Source organism: Crocodylus siamensis, chromosome 2 (genome assembly GCF_052110815.1).
Source record: "Crocodylus siamensis isolate JL-2025a chromosome 2, ASM5211081v1, whole genome shotgun sequence".
NCBI classification, from domain to species: domain Eukaryota; kingdom Metazoa; phylum Chordata; order Crocodylia; family Crocodylidae; genus Crocodylus; species Crocodylus siamensis.
In genome coordinates, this window is record NC_143396.1 from 276,796,684 (window position 1) to 276,816,228 (window position 19,545).

General features: G+C 39.9%; 1 protein-coding gene across 4 annotated transcripts in view; it reads right to left on the reverse strand.

Moving 5' to 3' along the window:
* Positions 1-336: 336 nt before the first annotated feature.
* PPP1R13B (protein phosphatase 1 regulatory subunit 13B) overlaps positions 337-19,545 on the reverse strand; it is a 93,737-nt gene continuing 74,528 nt past the window's right edge. For 2 of the 4 annotated variants that reach the window (XM_090034123.1, XM_090034122.1), the window contains exons 9-18: positions 18,765-18,945; positions 14,800-14,913; positions 12,528-12,697; positions 11,091-11,592; positions 8,961-9,727; positions 7,187-7,324; positions 6,967-7,100; positions 4,286-4,452; positions 3,186-3,385; positions 337-1,852 (exon numbers count right to left, since the gene is read on the reverse strand). In XM_090034123.1, coding sequence (XP_089890249.1) covers positions 1,811-1,852; positions 3,186-3,385; positions 4,286-4,452; positions 6,967-7,100; positions 7,187-7,324; positions 8,961-9,727; positions 11,091-11,592; positions 12,528-12,697; positions 14,800-14,913; positions 18,765-18,945 — 2,415 coding nt within the window. In that variant the 3' untranslated portion in view covers positions 337-1,810. The remainder of the gene's footprint in view (positions 1,853-3,185; positions 3,386-4,285; positions 4,453-6,966; positions 7,101-7,186; positions 7,325-8,960; positions 9,728-11,090; positions 11,593-12,527; positions 12,698-14,799; positions 14,914-18,764; positions 18,946-19,545) is intronic. The other 2 variants (XM_090034125.1, XM_090034124.1) reach the window with 1 other exon arrangement.

The following is a 19,545-nucleotide window of genomic DNA, read 5'->3' on the forward strand; positions in this document are numbered from 1 at the left end:
GCTTAAGTGTATGGAGTCTTTTAAAATCTTCCTGCTTCGGGTATAGGAAATAAGTGTTGTGAGTGAGTGATTATGAACTGTTGGGTATTAAACTATGTCTGCAGTGCACTAAAGGTGGAATTGCAAACTCAGGTTCTTACTCTGTTAAAAACAGTGAAGACAAAAGCAACTTGAGTCAGCAGCTAAAGCTAAAAAAACTCCAGGCTTTTCAAAGGCTTGAATTCTTTCAGTTACATTACGAGACTACTTTTTGCAGTGTAGATATAAGCTTCAGCCTGTCTTAATAGTTGGAGAAAAACCACCTTGTCCGTGATTACGCAAACACGTAAACGCAGCCATGCCTTAGCAGTACTTTATTATGCACATTTTACATGTTCTTCCAAATTTAGTGCATCATGGGTCTTGAAATTGTCACATTCATGTAGCAAATTCTTTAACAATAATACCCTTTCACTTTTCATCACCACAATATATACAATTTATGCTAAACTGTGGTAGAAGCATGTTACAGCACTGCATAAATGGATATATAAATTATACACAAGACGTATATTAAGATTTAAAGCAAAGTGGCCTACAGCTTTAATGGGAGAAAAAATTGCAAGAAACATGGCTACAGATTATTATGGAAAATCCAAAATATACTTTTGGTATATAAAACCCATGTACATTTAAAACTCCAGGGAAGTGCTTTTTGCTTGAAACTACAATATTGTGACATAGGTTATTGCATAACTCACCCTAGGTGCGGGGCTGCCAAGAACCATAGGAACTGTCCTCATCGATACAGACTTATCACTTTTCAAATCCTACTGTAAACTTGGTTACTTTTTCCTCTCCTTGACCTTATACCTAAACACAATCAACTCTCTCCACTTCTATTCAGTCCTTCGAAGTCTTCCTACCATAACTAAGGCAGACTTTAAGTTAAATCAGACTCTTACCCTTCTTAACTATTGCACTTTCATCCACGCAGACATACAAATCCCTTTAACTGCAAGTTTAGTTCTTTTTTTGTGCGTGTCCAGAATAGACACATTCATGTGGTTAGTAGGGGAAATGTTTTAATTAGTAGAGGTAAATTGGTGCTACAAGATAAAAAAAAAATCAAGAAAATAAATACTAAGTGAACTACTTACTGTAGGGGTTCCAAGAAGGTGTACAAATACTGCTGATCTTCCTTCTATCTTGCCACTAAATGCAAACAATACCTTGAAGCTAAGATATCTGAAATTTAGTTTTGGGATGTCTAAATTAGAATGTAAGTATTATTTAAGCAGACTTGTATTTAAATCCTAGTCTCCATAAAGCTTTGGTGACTATTCACTTAGCTTATTTTCCATCCTGGCACTCAAGGAGTTAAATCAGTAATGAGTAAACTCAACTTTCACTGGTGTCAAACAAAAACAATATCTAAAATCTTGACACATGGGACAGTTACTGTGGGATTGGAACACAGAGAACAGCACATCTGCATTTTGCAAATGACACTTCTGAACACTTCGACAGAGTTCCAGCCACAGAACCTTCAACAACTGGGACTTGTGGTTTTGGTTTTTAGACTGTAGTTGGCAAAATACTGTAGGCTGTGTAGGTCGCTCTCCTTGTTAGTAGTGGATCACATGGAATAATTATTTACAAACTACAGATTTTAAAACCATGAATGCTGTCCACTAACAAGAGAAAGCACCATTAAAAACAAAGATTATAGCTTTATTTCTCAGGTGAAATACAATTTAAAAGTGGTTCCAGTGTATGTTTTAAGTTTCCAGTTACCAGAAAGATGTATTAGACTGCCACATGACTGAGTTCAAGCCAGGGTTCGCTGCCTAGGCTTGATTCGTGGGTATAACTGTAAAAAAAACCAAAATCAAAATTAAGTCTCTTGTTACTATGAAGCTAATACATTAGCTTAATTAGAGCAAATTTTGATTACAAAAGTCAATTGTATACCAAAAGGTGTTTCAGGGGCAAGGTAGTCTCCTAAATGCCTGATTGTTGTTGTTGTTGTAACATATTGGATAGGTAGTGATATTCAAAAAGACATTAGGTGAAATATTCAGGAAAGAGTTGGCAATGGGAAGCCTCAGCAAACAACAGATCTGCCATTCTAAAAATCAGGCTACTGGCCTTTCAAGACTGGAATCCTGCCCACAGTGATCAAGACTTCCTTTCAAAGAAGGTACAATCAACCAAGAATTACAGAATCTGCCAGAAGGTGGCTATTCCCTAGGGACAAAAATCTATTTCTCCTTCTATCTAATAATCAGATGCTATCATCTAGATGTCTCTATATAATCCTAAATTGATGGTCTCCTGTGGTATCAAGTCCCAAAGGTTAATTAACTGGTAAGATTATACAGTTTACAAGTGCATCGTTCAGGCTTTTTATCTGAAGCATGTCAAAGCGTGGAGAGTACAATTCCCGTACTGAGTGCTTTCTAGGCACTGAAAAAGGAAGTCTCTTTCCAACCTCAAATGAAAGATTTTTAATTAGACAAAGGGACAGGAGGGGTAGATAATAGTGTCTAACAAACTCTAAAAGATGCATCCATCTTTGCATCATGTCTTTTATCTAAACAAGGCTAGTGGTTTTTGTTTTTTTTAAATCTTCTAAAGCAGGATCCAGAAAGTGGCCAGAAGTGGCTTCCCACCATTTTGTACCAGAATGCTGACATTCCTTGCTGCATCATTCTGCTCCGTGACTGTCTAGCTTGTGGCCAGGCAAACACAACACATTTCCCAAAGTGCTTACAGGACTAATCCATACCACAGGCTTGAGAAACTGTTCTTAATCTGCCTTTAGAACAGTCCTGCACCTATCAGGTTTTACTAGGGGAGCCAATATGTTCCCCTTTAAACAATGTAGGGAAGATTTCACCTTTTCATACCCTTGTGTTAAAGATTAAAAATATAATCTAAAATAATTGTCTTTGAGTTTTCCGTTTTGGTTTGTGTACTGAATTTATACTCCCTACTTTTTGTCTGTCTTTTCCCACAGCAATAGTGTTACAGAGAAAATGCATGCAGACCCTTAAAAAGGCGGGGGGAGGGGGCAGGGAAGGATTGCTGCTTTTTGTCACTGCAACTATTGCACCTAGACATTTCACCGATGGATCCTCCAGGGTCTAGTCTCCCATTTCAGCAGTAAAGGGAAAAGGAGGAAGAAACCTGAAGGCACTTACCCCCAGAAGATTTTTAGGCACGTAGCCTTCTTTATCATTGAGGCGAGCCCACCACCATTCCGTTTCATTGTCATCCTTGCGTCTCAGAATAGTAATGGCATCACCCTCGTGGAATGACAACTCATCGTTATTCTGGGCTTCATAATCCCAGAGTGCATATACTACTCCTTTATTCATGACTCCCAATTTCTCTTGTACACCTGTTTCCAAGAGGTAAAAGGTAAATAAAAACATTATGGGTGGTGAAACAACCTGCATTTGGGATCTGGGGGCTCTCTTCAATGTAGCACATCTGTAAACTTTCATTTTGCCCACAACAGCTCTTAAACTGCATTCATGCTGCTGTCTCGACTTGCCATTTTAAAATTGTTTCAGTAATATATTTTGATCATAACACCACATATGATGGGTAATTTGTTGGAACATCTTGAGAATATGATTTTTTTCTTGTTTTGATTATATGAGAGAGAAATGCTAACGGCTTTAATTTAGTCAAAGTAAGGATGAAAGCGTGTCATACTTGTCTTACAAGCACACTGAAGCAAAGTTGTTTCCAAAATCTGTCAGTCTTTCAGCAACATCTAGGTATTGTGGGTTATTGCTTCTCGGCCTCCTGAAGGCTCAGATCAAGTGTAATATCACATTGCCTAGAGGTCCCTACAGGTTATCTGCTGTAAAGCAATTCAGTGTGCAAAACAGGTAGGGCTACTCATAACTCAAGTATGGATTTTAAGCCACTCGTGGGCTGCTACAAATGTGTAATTTAGGATAGCTTGATAAGAACTACATACTAAATGTAACAACTCCCCTCTACCAGCCAAACCCTTATCATCTTGGAAACGTTCCCTTGAAATGACAGAAAAGAATTGTAAGAAACTCAAGCAAAGGAAGAGAATGAGATGAGCAATGCCACAGCCAACAGAGTAGGCTAGCACCAGCATTTTGAACGAACCAGAAGGGCAACGATAATGTCAAGAGAATACTGCTGTAGTTGGCATGGGACAGGACTTGGTAAATGGGCTAGAAAGTAAAGGGCTAAATATTAGGGAACATGAAAGGAGTGTATAGGAATTAATAAATGTACACATTTCACAACATACCGTACAAGAACTGAGAACACTGAATATAACCTTCCTCCATCTCTTCACACTTGTCTGCAGCAGTTTCTATATCGCTTATAGTTGAAGCAAAAATTGCTGCCCCAGATTCCACCAGTAGTTTACAGAGGTGAACACTATTGCAAGAAGCTGCGCAATGCAAAGGTGTCCTGAAACCAAACAAAACACGAAGGCATCAAAAAAAGCCAAAAATTCTACAACTGCAGATAGGGATCAGTCACCCTCTCGAAGTTACATTTATGGAGCATTACAGTATCTTACAAGTCATATTACAGACATTCTGTGCCTAAGTCAAATAACCTGGCGTGAAATCCAGACCCCATGAAGTCAAAAAGGGGGGAAACAGAAATGGTAGAAGTGACAATTTGCAAGGCTGTTGGATTTAAAGGGCAGAGAGCTGTGTTTGCTGCTGAGTTGGAAGACAAAGAAAGGGAAAGAAACAGGTCAGTATGGGAAGCTCTCTAGCCCTCAGACATTACAAAATTATTAGATAATGATGGGCTTAGATATTAAGGATCAGCTTAAACCAGAGATGTGGGGCAGAAAATTTTCTAGTGCTTTATTTTTCTGTGGGAAATTTTCCATTTCTAAAAATTAATTGTTTCATAAAACTCATTAATGAATGGATACCAAGACATGTTAGGCAAGCTTGGCAGTTTCAAAGTTGTCATTAATGTTTTTCAGGTGATTATCCCTAGGAAGTGTATGAGAGAGTACACGTGTATTACTGATTTGTAAACAGGACAGTAAATACACTCACAGAATAATCCAAACCAAAAAGCAAGTTATGAATTCACCTAATGAGCTGTGCAGGTCAAATCAAAACCAAAGCACAGCATATCATGTACAGTTCTTTGGGTGTGCTAAAATGAGTGTGTCAACAGTTTAATGCCTTTGTTTTTTTTCTTAAATTTAAACAAACAATGTAAAGGAAGTACATGCTATTGTGTATTGGTCTTTACATTTTTACAAGTATTCCAATACCAATAATTTCTTTCTACATTAAGCTTTGAATTTATTTGAATATAACATTTAAACCACATTGGGCATGTGCAGATGAGTACGCATGTGCCTCTTGCCCCTCTCAAACCCCTTTGAGATGGGGCAAGAGACATGTGCGGGAATGAAAAAATGTTCCCTGCACTGCAAACTTGCAGTGCGGGGAAAAAATTAGACCCTTGGATATCCAGAGATCTAAAAAAAATGGAGTTTAAAAAAGCGAGGCAAGGCACAGTCCCAATCTGTTCCTTGCCCAATCCCAGCCCTCCCCCCTCCCCAGGCCCCTGATCCCTGCCCTGCCAAACTGCTCCCCCACCCCCAATCCCTTCCCTGCCCCGCCCCAGTCCCCCGATGTCCCCGATCCCTGCTCTGCCTGGCCTCACCCCCTGCCTGCCCTCCAAGCCCCACAATCCCTGCCCTGCCTGGCCCCATCTCCCCCGAAGCCCCATACCCCTGTCTCCCCCACCCCAGCATCCCCATAGAAAAAAACAAAACAAAACAAAATCCCCAAGCACTTACTGGCAGTCCACCTGCCGTCTGTGTTACTGGGGCCCCATCTGCACAGTGTGGGGCAGAGGGATAGCCCCAGCCCGGGCCCTCCTGCCCCCCGCTGCCCTGTGGTGCCCAGGGCGGGCTCTGCCAGGAGGCCCTGGAGCCCATCCAGCCCCTGATTCTAGGGTAAGTAGAGGCTTTTTTTTTCTTTTTTCCTTTTTAAAGTGATGGTGCCTGGGGTTGGGGGGGGGGGGCAGCCATGGGAGGGGCTGCAGCAGCTGGCGGGGGACGGGGCCAGGTGGGGCAGCAATCGGGAGGCTGGGGTGGGGGCATGTGGACCTTGCAGGTGGTAGCCCCTGTGTGGGGCCCGTAACCCTGGTTGAGGGGGCAGCAAAATATATATTCATGTATTCATGAAACATGTATGTAGAGTTCACTTTATTATTATGATAGAGACACTGGTAGGCTTCCACACTGCTTTAATGCTGTAGATATATCAATAAAACATTTCCCAACTGATTGCTGCCTCTGTCTCATTCTCTCTGTCTCTTTAAAGTGTTTTAAATTGTGGAGGAACACGGATTTTGGGGTATTTTACAGAGTGACTTTGGGATTTTGAGCTGCTGCAGGCACACGTGCTTGCCCATTAAGTGTGCTGTATTTCCTAATCAAATATTTTAGTTCAAATACTTGTGGCTATTGGGACAAAAAATTAATATGGGGGGCCTTTTTTGGTTTTGTTTACTAAATATAAGTCAAATAAGCATGTTAAATCAGATCACGGTCTATTTAGGGCATTGGAAAAATTCCCAATTCAAAATTTTCTGGAAAACCTACATCTCTGGGTTAGACAAACAAAACCATTAACATTTTTTTTGTAAACAAGGAAAAGACCACTGATGCAGTAAGACTCTTATCCGTCTTGATGCACACTGCATTTTCAACTATAACAAAATCCAGTGACACTGAATCCAAATATTTTCCTATAAACAAGGAAGGTCATGTTGTTGCATATTAATCATTACATTTTGGCTTGAAATGCTGAAACAGATGAGCAATAAAGTTAGCAATTCAGATTGTGTATAACATTAGAACTATATTGATCATTTACTTATTGCCACATAAAAATGGCAGAGAGGAGACACTGAAGTTAAAAGGGACAGCACTCTTACCATCCATCGCTGTCTGCTGCATTCACATTTACACCAAAATCAAGCAGGAACTTTACAATGTGGTGATGGCCAGCACATACTGCATTATGCAAAGGGGTAATTCCTTCATCATTGGGTTTGCTGGGATCATCAACCTATTGGAACAAAATAAAATATTTCAGCACAAATCTTTTACTTCACTGAAAATAATGGGAAAACCCATCTATATTTAGAAGTTCACCTCATATATGATCCTTTGTACCAGGTCAAATTCTCCCTCCAAAGAAGCATCAAGCAAGAGGGCCAAAGGATTGAACTTCACTCTCAAACCATGTCCTGTCCTCTCAGAATTAGGTTTCTTCAGGTTGGTACGTTTGGTCTGGGTGGAAGAGAGAACATAGTTATCATTCTAAATGACACATATGTATGTCCAATCATTTCATTATTTTTTAAATGAATATTTCTGTGTTCCTGAAATGTTAGATAAGGGCCTGCCAACATCTACTGTAAATCCCTAATTTGCAGGACTTGCTATTTTTGCCACCATAACTTGTGCTAAGTAGAAATCTGAAAAGCATTCTAACACAGCCAGGAGATTAGTGTTCAGAAATTGTGATTACAAGGTCCAATGACACCTGAGCCCATCATTCAGAGTACTGTAGTTTTAAATGGTATCACAAGTGAAAGCGAGTTATGTGGGCTCATTTTAGACACCATGAAGACTTCGGTCAATATTACACAATTCAGTATTACTGGCAGTCTCTATTTAGAAGGAATCTCAGGTCTGAACTAGCAGCAGTGCTCCCTGCAGGTCAGGACTAAGGTATATTAGTACTGTACAAAAGGTTTTTCTCGCTTCAAACAGCTCAGCAAAGTAAAGTACTCTTTGCATGGTTCTGGCTGGTAATTTCAAAAGAAACAGGCAGATGATCTGAAATACATAACATCATTCTCAGCATCCAACAAAACATGCATAATGAAAGCAATTTGTGCTTCACGTAGGCTACAGCTTGTAGTTGTAGTTGTACCTTTTTTAAGTTACTCTTATGTTTATTACTTGCATTTCTAAAAATAAAAAGCTTGCATTCTAAGAATATCCACTGCTAGGATCTCCCCTTTTCCTCCAAACATCCTGTACCTGTTTACAGAGGGAGTGTATGTAAGATTTTATGTTCACTGCAGTCTAGTGGGACCCAAATCTTCAGTAAGGTCACTGGATTCTGTGACAACTTTAGGTAAATGAGAAAGTGGCAGTGCTCACTGTACTGTGTGTGCACTTTCCTACTGAATATAGCCATAAAATCTAGTGTGCTGCTTAAGCATTTCTGTCCCTACTTTTTCAATTCTCAACATTTTTCTAATGACAAAGCCTAATGGACAGTGTCAGGGTGAAGCCAGAGGTTTTGTCAGTGATGAAGGGGGCAACATGGAAAGCTGTTCAGATTCTGGGATCAGCATATTAAGGGAATTTGCTGAAATGAGGCAGCAACCTTGACATTTATGTTGTCTTCTGAGGTTTCAGACAACAATCCATTGAGGGAAATATGGGTACATAACGCCTTCCAGAGTCACCCTTTCAGACTGTCTGCAGAACAAAGAAAGCCTCACTGCACGAATTTTCTTTAAAAACATGAGTTCTTAATGCAAGCTTTTAAATTAAATCTCAGGTTTTGCAATTTAACTCTATGACAACAAGTAAATGCCACAGTGAGGTTTGCAGCCCCAACCCACATAGGATTCTAATCATGCAGAACTAACTATAAAATACTTGCATCATTTCCTAATCACCTAGTCAGGATTTGCATAAGAAACAGAACTAGTACATTTTCCATGGGTATCTTCATCGGTATTGTGTTGGATTTCCCTTTATTTCTTTAGTATTACTTATCTTGCATTACAGTCATTTAACCTAACCCCATTGCCTTCCATTCACTGCATAAACAACTGAATAAAAGTTACTTGCATAGACTGAGAGTCAATGTATGCACTGTAATAATGCGTCTGTAGCCACTTACTGGAGGAAGAGGAGGAGGAACAGCTGGTGGCACTGGAACTTCATCTTCTACTGGAGAACTAACCTCAGGTACAGGGCTAGGTGGCTGCTCAGTGGAAAGGAGTATAGCAGGATTGTTATTACTATCTTCAGTTGTCTCAGAGGTTTGGTTAGTAGTTTCAATACTGATCAATTCTTCAGTGGCAGGAGAAGGTAATTCATTATCATTGGCATCTGATGAAGGAGGAGGTTCATCAGGAAGAGGAACTGTAGGTTGCACAGAAATAGGTTCTTCAATATTGCCATTGGTACTAGTGTTTCCATTATCAACATCTGCTAAGATGCCTATGAAGTCCTGCGCATTGCTTGGCTGATAAAATGGAGCACTTTCTATTCCTCCAGCAAGGGTATTAAAGCGCTGATACAATAACTTCTGTATATTTGGCCCACTGGGTCCTTCGGGTTCAGTGATAGAACTACGCTTCTTTAATGGCCTGGGAGCATTGGCTAATTTTCTTCTAAGAGCTTCAAGATCAGCATCGCTTTGATATCGGAGGGGTGAATGGACAATAGGTGTAAGTTTGGTAGGACTGAGAGGACGAGGAATGTTTTCTACATTGCTATTTTCACCAGAGGGAGGAATATTTTCTAGCTCTTGATCTTTTTCAGTGAGCTCAGCCTGAGGCTGAGACTGTGGCTGTGAAGAAGGGTGTGCAGGCAAAGAACCATGAAGGAATGGTAAAGGTGATGGAGAAGTTGAGCCAGACTGTAGAACAGGTTTTCCATAAACTAGAAAAGAGAAAACAAAACAGTGAGCAATTGTTCTGAAATTGTAACAAAAAGGTCATGTAATCAGTGGCTGCATAGCAATGCCAATAGAGAAGAAAAGAATTTGAGTATCTGGTTTATATCATAATCTCCCAGTTGGCCTACCAAATGCAAACTAGAAAAAAAAAATCATTGTTAGCCATCGGTACTTTTGACAATTATAAACTACCTGCACACAAATGGTAATACAGGGAGGAAAATCTCTCCAGACAATTTAGTGAAATGATCAAGAAATACTTATAATGCAGACAGTCCTTGGACTTATGACACAATTGGTTCCTGAAAGCGGTGTCTTAAGTCGAAACATTGCAACTTGAAACCAATTTTCCCATAGGAAACAGTGTTATAAATGGGGGATTGGTTTCATAGTTGGTAGGGTCGGAAGGGACTTGAGCAGATCATCAAGTCCGACCCCCTGCCATGGCAGGGAAGAGTACTGGGGTCAAATGACCCCGGCAAGGTGTTCGTCTAGCCTCCTCTTAAAGACTCCCAGGGTAGGAGCTAGCACCACTTCTCTTGGAAGTTGGTTCCAGATCCTAGCCACCCTGACAGTGAAGTACCGCCTCCTGATGTCTAGTCTGAATCTACCCAACAGCTTGTGACAGTTATTCCTGGTCACTCCTGGCAGTGCTCGGGGGGAACAGGGACTCCCCCAGTGCCTGCTGGTCCGCTCTGACTAGTTTGTAAACGGCCACTAGATCCCCCCTCAGCCTTCTCTTGTGGAGGCTGAACAGGTCCAGGTCCCGTCGCCTCTCCTCGTAGGGCCTGCCCTGCTGACCCCGATCATGCGAGTGGCCCTCCTCTGGACCCTCTGCATGCTGTCCACATCCCTCCTCAAGTGCGGCGCCCAGAACTGGACGCAGTACGCCAGCTGCGGCCTGACCAGTGCTGCATAGAGGGGGAGGATCACCTCCCTGGACCTGCTCGAGATGCATCTGTGGATGCATGACAAGGTGCGGTTGGCCTTCCTGACCCCACACTATTGGCCCATGTTCATTTTGGCATCAATAATGACTCCAAGATCCTTTTCTGCCTCCGCACCGACGAGAAGGGAGTTCCCCAGCCTGTAGGTATGCTGCTGGTTCTTCCCCTCCAGGTGCATCACCTTGCATTTGTCAGTGTTGAAACGTAGTGTTGAACCAAGGCCTGATACCCTATTTTCACCAAAAATAACTCAGAATTTTGTACTCAAATCAATTATAGATGAGTAAAAATTTTGAAAAGCTATTCATGCAACAACTACATAAGTTAGTCTCAATGGAAGTGTTAAACCAACAAGTAATAGTTAATCTATTTAAAAAAGAAAGGCAAATATATTTTCTACCTGCTTTTACTGACTTATTTAGGGTGTTGTATACAGCTTGTTGATAGTTTTTAGGTGGGGTTGCTTGTTGAAGATACATGGAGTAGATGGAACTTGAGTTTACTGTTTGTGGTCCTTTTCTGGGAGACTGAGGCCTTGATCCTTTATCAGCTAGGAAAGGTCTGATAGCCACAGTTAAAGGAAGGTCAGGCCTTCCATCTCCTCCTGGAAATAAGGGGGGACCAGAAGGTTGATATGTAGGGCTAGGAGGTACGGAAATTCTCTGCTGGATCTGTTGTGAGGAACTGGGCTGATGTATGTTGCTTGACGGTGGTAATGGAACAGATCTTTGCCGACTTATTATACTAGAACCAGGTCTTGGCAGGCTGCCATCCTTCCGCCTCTCCAGAGAATTTGTAGAACTTGTTCCTAAAGGAATAGGGCTTGGATAGGTCCCATAGTTTTGAGGCAACTGCTTGCTCACACCAGGAATGGTTGATGGCACCTTCCCCATATCAAGGCCCTAAATGAGAACACAAGTAGCATACGTATAATTAGGCAGACTGCACCATTTCACAAGTACAAATCAAAAGCAAAAACACCCACAGCTTAATGATGCTGATTAATGTTCTTGACTGTTATGGAATAAATTGTTTATATTTACATGTACACAAAACTAGGAATAGATTTCTTATATATTAGGTACAACACGACTACTTAGAGTGAGTACCAGAGGTCTGAGATATACTCTGAGATGTCTTGACACACTGGAATTATAAGGCTGTGTCTAATATGTTAATATGAATTTATATTCACTACATAATTATACTATCTCCATAATTTATACTATGGAATCTGCATAATTGGAAGCTTGGGTGACTAGTAAAAAATGAAACAAGGGTCTCCAAAATTCGTGAGACAATACAGTGAGGTTTTAGTGCTCTAACACTTCACATTTTTAAATAAAGTTGTTTGCTGCTTAGAGCCAACAGTTCAGGACAAATATAAACTGCTGAGCAACACACAGGAGGACACAAGCAAACCTGAAAAGCTCACTATGGGAAGAGTTTAGGGAATTTCAGGGATAACTTTATTCTTTTAAATAATTTAACAATCAGAGGAGGAAAAGCACCGAGTAAATATGAGGTTAATTAAGCAGCCAGTGGCAACCTGTATGAGGTCTGAGGCCAAAGAGAGAGGAGGGAAACAAAGCATTTCAGAGGAGATCAAGAGCAGCAAAGGAATTGAGGGAGAATGGTGGAAGAAACAAGAGCCAAGATGCAGGCAGATGGAGATGCATATACTCCCTTGCCTTCAGGGGTGTATGGCACTTAATGGGAGAAGAGATAGGATGGCAGTGAAGAAATTAAAAAGGAGATGAAATGAACTTCATTAGTGATATTTTTGATAAACATCAGACTGGAAGCAAAATGTGAAGAGACCATTAATTAAACGCACCAGCTTATCAGTACTTCCTAATAATGAAGATGGCAAAGGCTGACTGGATATAGTTCCTTGTTTTAAAGCTGTATCCATGCTTGATTCTTTCCAGTCTGCGCTGGAGAGCTGGGAGGGTTTTACGACTGGGGCTGAGCTTTGCTTAAGTGTTGGCCAGTTTCCTTCAGTAGCTTGAAACAAAGAAAAATGCAATATTTAAGATTATCTGTGCCCATTGCTGTAAACAAACAAATTAGTTTAATTTCAATAGGATTAAATTTGATTCCAAAAATCAGATAAACCCGTACTAATGTCAGCATCTGATTCAGAAGACAGACTAAAAGCTTAATCATTAGGCATTGCATTCTATCTGTTACCATTTGATATTCAAATTTCATTAGAGTTGATTTTAATGCAAGAGATAGCAGATATTGCAGACCTAGCTCCAAAATTTTGATCGAGTGCAGAAATCAGACCAAGATTTTTTTAAGTTTATTTATAAGAATACTTTTCCCGCATTCAGTTTTTGATACTTTTTTGTATATCATCAACATAAAAGAGCCAAATTCTTGCTATTAAATTTTGAGTACCTGCATTCACTTAGTAGAGTAATTCCAAACTTACACCTGTATATCTGCGAACAGAATCTGACCTATAGTCACTGAAGTGTAAGGGCTGTATACCATAAAGACTTATTGTATCTATGTGGTGGAAAAAAAATTATTATGCTGCAAGACATCAGTGCTTTTCTGCCTCTTTCCCTATGCTCACTGATTATAAAAACATTTCCTCGTTAAAGATTTAATTTTCCAGAAATGAATCTCAAAAATCAGCCAAAACACCAAGCCACAGGCATATCCATTCATTGTATGCAAAAACATGCATAACTGCATGTAAACTAAAGGAACCAGCACTTCATTAATTCCTTGATGCTTTAGTGTACTATTTTAGTAACTGGAAGAAATGGTTTCCTTTCCATTTTCTAAAAGATACAAGATTAAAAGATCTGAAGTGAAATCTTTGCAGTTATTATAAAACAATTCTGAATTATTACTTTGAGCTGCTGTTTAGAAGGTCAAATTTCATTTCCTAGTTCTGTTGTTGCTCCATGGGATGGAGAAGCTGTTTCCCTCCCTTCATTCCTCTGTACTACCCAAAGGAAAACAATTTAATAGCAGAACTGACACACAATTAGACTTAGTCTCTAGAGGGTGGCACCCAGGGTGCAGTTTTAGATAGCTAAAAGGAGATGTATTTAGATTCCTAGAACTCCTTTGTAATGAGACCAAATAAAATGTACACCGCAAATCTTCAAACTTCAGAGAAAAAATTCCATCTACCAAGGCCCCTTAGAAGATCTGAGGGAGTTTCTTTCTAACTGCATATTCCTTGCCATGCTCACACAAGAGAGTTTCTCCAAAAACAGTTATAAGATCACAGGGGGGAAAAAAAAGGCTGTGCCTCAGGACATCATCTAGTCCAACACCCTGCTCAGCCCAGGAATACATTTGTCTAAACCTTCCCAACCAAGTTGGTATCTGATCTGTGTTTTAACTTCCAATGGCAGGGATTCCTCAACATCTGTAAGGAACTCTGTTCCAGAGCCTAACCAACCCCATAGAGTTCTCTCACTAATATCGAACCTAAAGTTTCCCTTGTTGCAATTTAAGGTTATTACTTCTTGTTTGACCCCCTCTACACAGAAGAAATAATTGACAATCATCCTCTTTATAAAACAACTCTGTATTTGAAGACTTAGGCATAAATTTGGTTGAAATATATTCTATTGTATTAATATAATTGAATAAAACAATAATAATTTTACCCCTTAAACAGGCTACATAAAGGTGGGCTATATACAATGCATTTAACATTCTTGTTTCTCTTTCTGCCTAAAAAGGTCAAACCAATTCTACTGAACACCCAATTTCTGAAGAAGTAACAATTTGGCACCCCATGTTTCTACCCTCTCAATGAATGATCAGTCTGTTAGCTCATGAATGTGTCTTTATCTGGCTCAAACGATTATGTCATCTATTTTCTATCCTTTGCTTATTTGAAGTTACCCCCTCTGCCTTTGAGCTGTCCTACTAATCATCTTTGAATGATCTTTTCTAAAAGTTCCACACAAAACTACTTAAAATGTACATTAACTTTTTAATTTCAAATCAACTGAAGTTGAATTTTGAGAGAGAACTGAATTTGAGGGATAGGAAAGGATTTTTGATTGTTAACTGGAAGTAAAGATCATTGTATTTATTTATTTTTGCTTAAAGCACTTTGCAAAACATACAGTCTAGAAATTGTTTTTCACAGTTTGTAGGTTGCCCGGAAGAGCTGTAGTCAGGCCCAGCATCAAGATCTGACTCTGTCCAGGAGCCATGCACCTTGCTTATTTTTCCACCATCTAGTTAAGAATAAGACCAGAAGAAATGAAGTAAAAAAACCCTTATATCGAGAACTTTTCTAACTGTGAATACTGCTTTAGATTAAAATTTACTACATGATACATTCAAGATATTCTTTAATTCTAGCACTTTAAGGTTTGGCAGAACAATTTCACAAAATCAATGAAGTAATTCTACCCAATTCATACTAAACAGACGGAGACATCTTAAAATCATAAGCTGAGTGCCCAAGAGGGAAACATTAAAATTTTGAGGCTAAAAATATGATAGAACAGTAGAAAATGCCAAAACACCTTCCATTCTCTTACAAAGATGCACACTGATTTAAAAAGAAACCTCAGAGAACTCATAAAAGTCATACACTGAATGGAGTATAATCCTTAGAACTCCAAAAAAGCTTCAAAAGATGCTTATCAGTAGAATTTGAAGGTGATGAATAGGAATCCAATAAAGGTCCAAATTGTTCCAACTTTCGTTCTTTCTTTCTGCTGCCTTCAGCTTCAGAATACAGCTACTCCCACCTTCCCGCCCATCTTATCCTACTTGAGCAGACCTGCCAAACACCGTACATTTTCTTCTTGCAGCCCAAACTGAATGCCATACATACCAAGCTGCTATAACAGCCTGCAACAGCCTGCAATTGCAACTTATGACAGCCAGTAGCCGCTATGGCAAGCAGGCAGCCAAGCAGCTTCTCTCTGTTGTTCCCTCCCTTGGGTCTCAGCAAGGAAGGATCAGCCATGATGGACAAGGAACAATGAGAGCAGAAGCTGCAGCAAGCAGAGCCCAAAGGAAGCAGAGATATTGAAAGAATCTGAACTTAGGCTTCCCAGCTCTACTTCTGACACCATTTACCATTCAGTGAGCAGCCTCCCTGCTTACCTTGTCTATCCAACTGATGTCAAGCAAAATACTGTTTCTGGGCACCGTGCTACAAAGCTCCTATTATTTTGGTACCAGCTACCTCTACAGGTTTCCTCATAGCAACCAAGGCCCAATAACAGCAATCGGTCTTTGGAATAACTTTCATACCATTTTGCATTGATAGATCTTGGATCATTTGATAAACATGAAATAATGCTTATTGCGTTTTATAGCTGGTGAAGGTAAAACAAAGGAATAAATGACCCACGGCAATAGAGCACATGCACTGCAAAACCAAGAATAGAATCCTGGTCCCATTGAGGTAACAGGAATGCTGCTACGGACTTCACTGCAGCCAGGATTTTACCCTGAGATCAGACTCAGATCTCCTTGTTCCCAGGCCAGTAGACCATGAATACCTATGTAAGCTACACGGGGAATACAGTGTCTCCAAAATAAATCTTCACATGCCAATAACTCATAAATTTCCCCTGACACTCTGATTAGCAGCAACAAGGCACCTAGTAATTTCTTTCAGTATCTTTACAATCAAAACCTCAACTGCAGAAACTCATCCCTAGGGTAATTCCACCAGTGACACTAAAAGGATCAATTGCTTAAAATCTGTTTGTTTCCATTCTTCCTTTTAATCTGCACGTTAATCTCCAAGCACTTTTATATTTTTACCAGGATGGAGAGCGATTTCTAAAAATGCTGTTTAATATGTATCTGCATGAAAGAACTCAGATGACCATATTAAAACTTGGCATTCTTAGATAACCAAAGATCTTGTAGAGACTCACAGTGCTGGGTGTCAGAAAGAGTAGATGCCAGGCAGATGACACTGTGAACTGCACACTGAAGAGAAGAAGTGGAAGCTGAGAGACTAGGATCCACTATTATGTCTAAATCAGAAATCTTCCAAGTGCCTGGAGATTTTTTCACACACCCATAGTCAATCTCTACAGAACATACCGAGGCAGGTCCAGTCACAGAGATAAAGAAAGAAAGGGGCAGGGAGAAAAAAAGTGGTGGAAAGATTACAAAGTAATAGCAATGGAGAAATTCAAACTTAAAAACTTAGAAATGAATAAATAAAAGAATGACACATGGGAGGAAAAAAATCCCCAAGATTTGATCTATTTTCTATTCTCTTAAACTCTGAGAAAAATCATATAATTACACTTACTATAATCAACATATAAAAATCAGTCTTTGGCAAAAACAATCACTTTTTTCCCCCGAAGTCTCTCATGCAGAGTTACTCCTTGTAGTAGAATATGGAAACTCCCACAGTGCACGACAGTCACCCAGCAAGTGAGATTTGTAAGCAGAAGCAATTAAACTGCAACTTGTGAATTGTTTCTTTTCATCTGAGATTAACCAATTAAATACACACAAAACCAAAGGAAACATGAAGATGCGACAAATCTGTCACTTCACCTCATGTTTAAGTTATTTTAAATATCCACTTTGAATTTCCCCCAAAAAGCAGTAAGATGGGGTAAGTTACTCAACCACTGGGTCTGAGGAAGGATCTAAAACTTAGTCTATCTTGCATGGAATTAACTTTTGGATCTGAAACCAAAAGGCCGTGTACTTCAATTTCCAGGACTTGAACTTGATTAACAGATTACTAATACCAGAGTCTGAGGTGAAGGGTCCAAAATGCAATACTGCCTAGGTGGCCAACACGTGCAACATGTGCCACAAGTGGCACAGGCAGTATTTGTGTATGGCATGTGGCAAAATGGGAGAGGGGACAGTCTGCATAGTGGCAGATGGGGAAGGGAGCAGAAAGCAGAGCATCAGATCAGACAGGGAGCAGAGCAGGGAACAGAAAGCTGAGCAGCAAAGGTAAGGGAAAGGGATCAGAGTAGCACATGAGGAGGGTTCAGGGCTAATTTGTAGTATGCCTGCCAAAAAAAGGTTGGCCCCTACTGCCTTCAGCAGAGTGCAAAGTAATTCTTGGCATATGTCGTACAGAACGGTTCAGCATCTTCTCTCCCTGCCACAGAAGCAAAGTACAAACCTTGAAGAAGTTTTCAATTCCAACCACAAAAACATTTTTGGAACAATGTGGCAAATCACAGGTAGTTTGCATTGGTGGCTGCCCCCTGTTTTTAAAACTTTTCACTACAACAAAGGCATCATGCCCAGATGCTTAGGACTGTATTTATCTGTGTTTGTAGCCAATTTATTCTTGAGAGTTCTGACTTTAGCAAGACACATACTGCAAAATGACCGTTGCACAGAGGTCAAGGAGAAAGCAATCAAATTGGCTCAAAGACTTCAGGACAGTTGACATACCATTAAGGTAGGCAGTGTCCTCAGATGTTAAATATGAGAAAGAATATTTTCTGTTTTACAATGCAGCTGGAATTGTTTACTGTGGGAGATGATATTGGGACCATAGCACTGAAGAACAAATTTTGAATAATTCTATTTTGCCTCTTTCACTAACCCCAGTGAGAAAGGGATAGACAACTGGAACACTAAAAACTATTCCACTGCAACACAAGACACCACAAGCTGGAACTAACCACCTTCCTCCTGCTATCAGAAAGCAGTCTTTTTTTAATTTTAGAAGCAGTGTGTTTTTCACTAGACCAAGTATATACATATTCTGTATACAAGATAAGCAGCCTTCCGTAAAGAAATGGAAACTAGTTACATTAAAAAAAAAATTCTTGGAAGCAAACACTCATAGGGTAGGAATTATTCAGTCAATTGACACATGCTCTTTTGTAGATTCCATATTCTGTTTGAATTCAAGCAAAGCTGAGAAGGCAGCATGCTCAGTCACTTGAGAAGGGTAGGTAGAGAGATACAAAACATTTCATGTTGCTCAAATGACTATTAAGCTGAATTCACAGAACTGCACTGAAGCCAAATTCATTCAACCTGAGAGAGAACTGTCAAAATACAGGATTTGCAAGAACTATTCCTTGCCCCTCTCAGAGCAAATACAGCTGCTGTAACTCACCAGATTTTGATCTTCCATGGGTTGAACTGGAAGCAATGGTGAGAGACTGTGGTTTCACGGGGTCCACTGGTACAGCATAACTGCCTGCACTGGGAACCTGGATGTAAGGTCCCACTGCTGCTACTCTTCCTGAAGCACTCAAGGATGACTGTGGTGATGAGGTTCCATTAATACGATTCAACTAAAAATAGACAAACCAAAAGTTGTGTGAACCTCTATTTATCTTGGAACATTTGGTGTGAAGATAAAAGTATGGTTAAATAATCTAGAACTGCACAATATTGTTGTCACAGTTCTAGTCCATAAAAAACAAACTTAGTTTACCTAAAAACTATTAATTTTTTTTTTTATCACAATACAAACTTTCCCATCAGGAAACTGTTCTGCTGTCCAAGGACTCTTTTCACCTTCAGCCTTTGTAGGGTTGTGGCCTAGCAAGTGGCCTTGAATAATGGAAAGCAAAAACCTGCAAGTATTCCCTCTACCTGGGATTCTACTTGGTAATCCAGAGGAGCTCTACCTAATCTCCTGTCTACCAGGCAACTAACTAGGTTAAAGTTGCTGGAAACTGCTCTGGCCAACTTTATTTAACCACTTCTATTTAAATAATTTTTTACTCTGGGCAGGGAGGTGATAATTTCAACATTTAAGAATATTTTATTAACAAACCAAATCAAACTTATATGTCAATGCACAGCCCTAAATTAATCCTTCCTTTCTGCATTACAGTAACTATTGCAAATCTTTATAATTCCTAATATAAAGGCAACACGTTGCCATT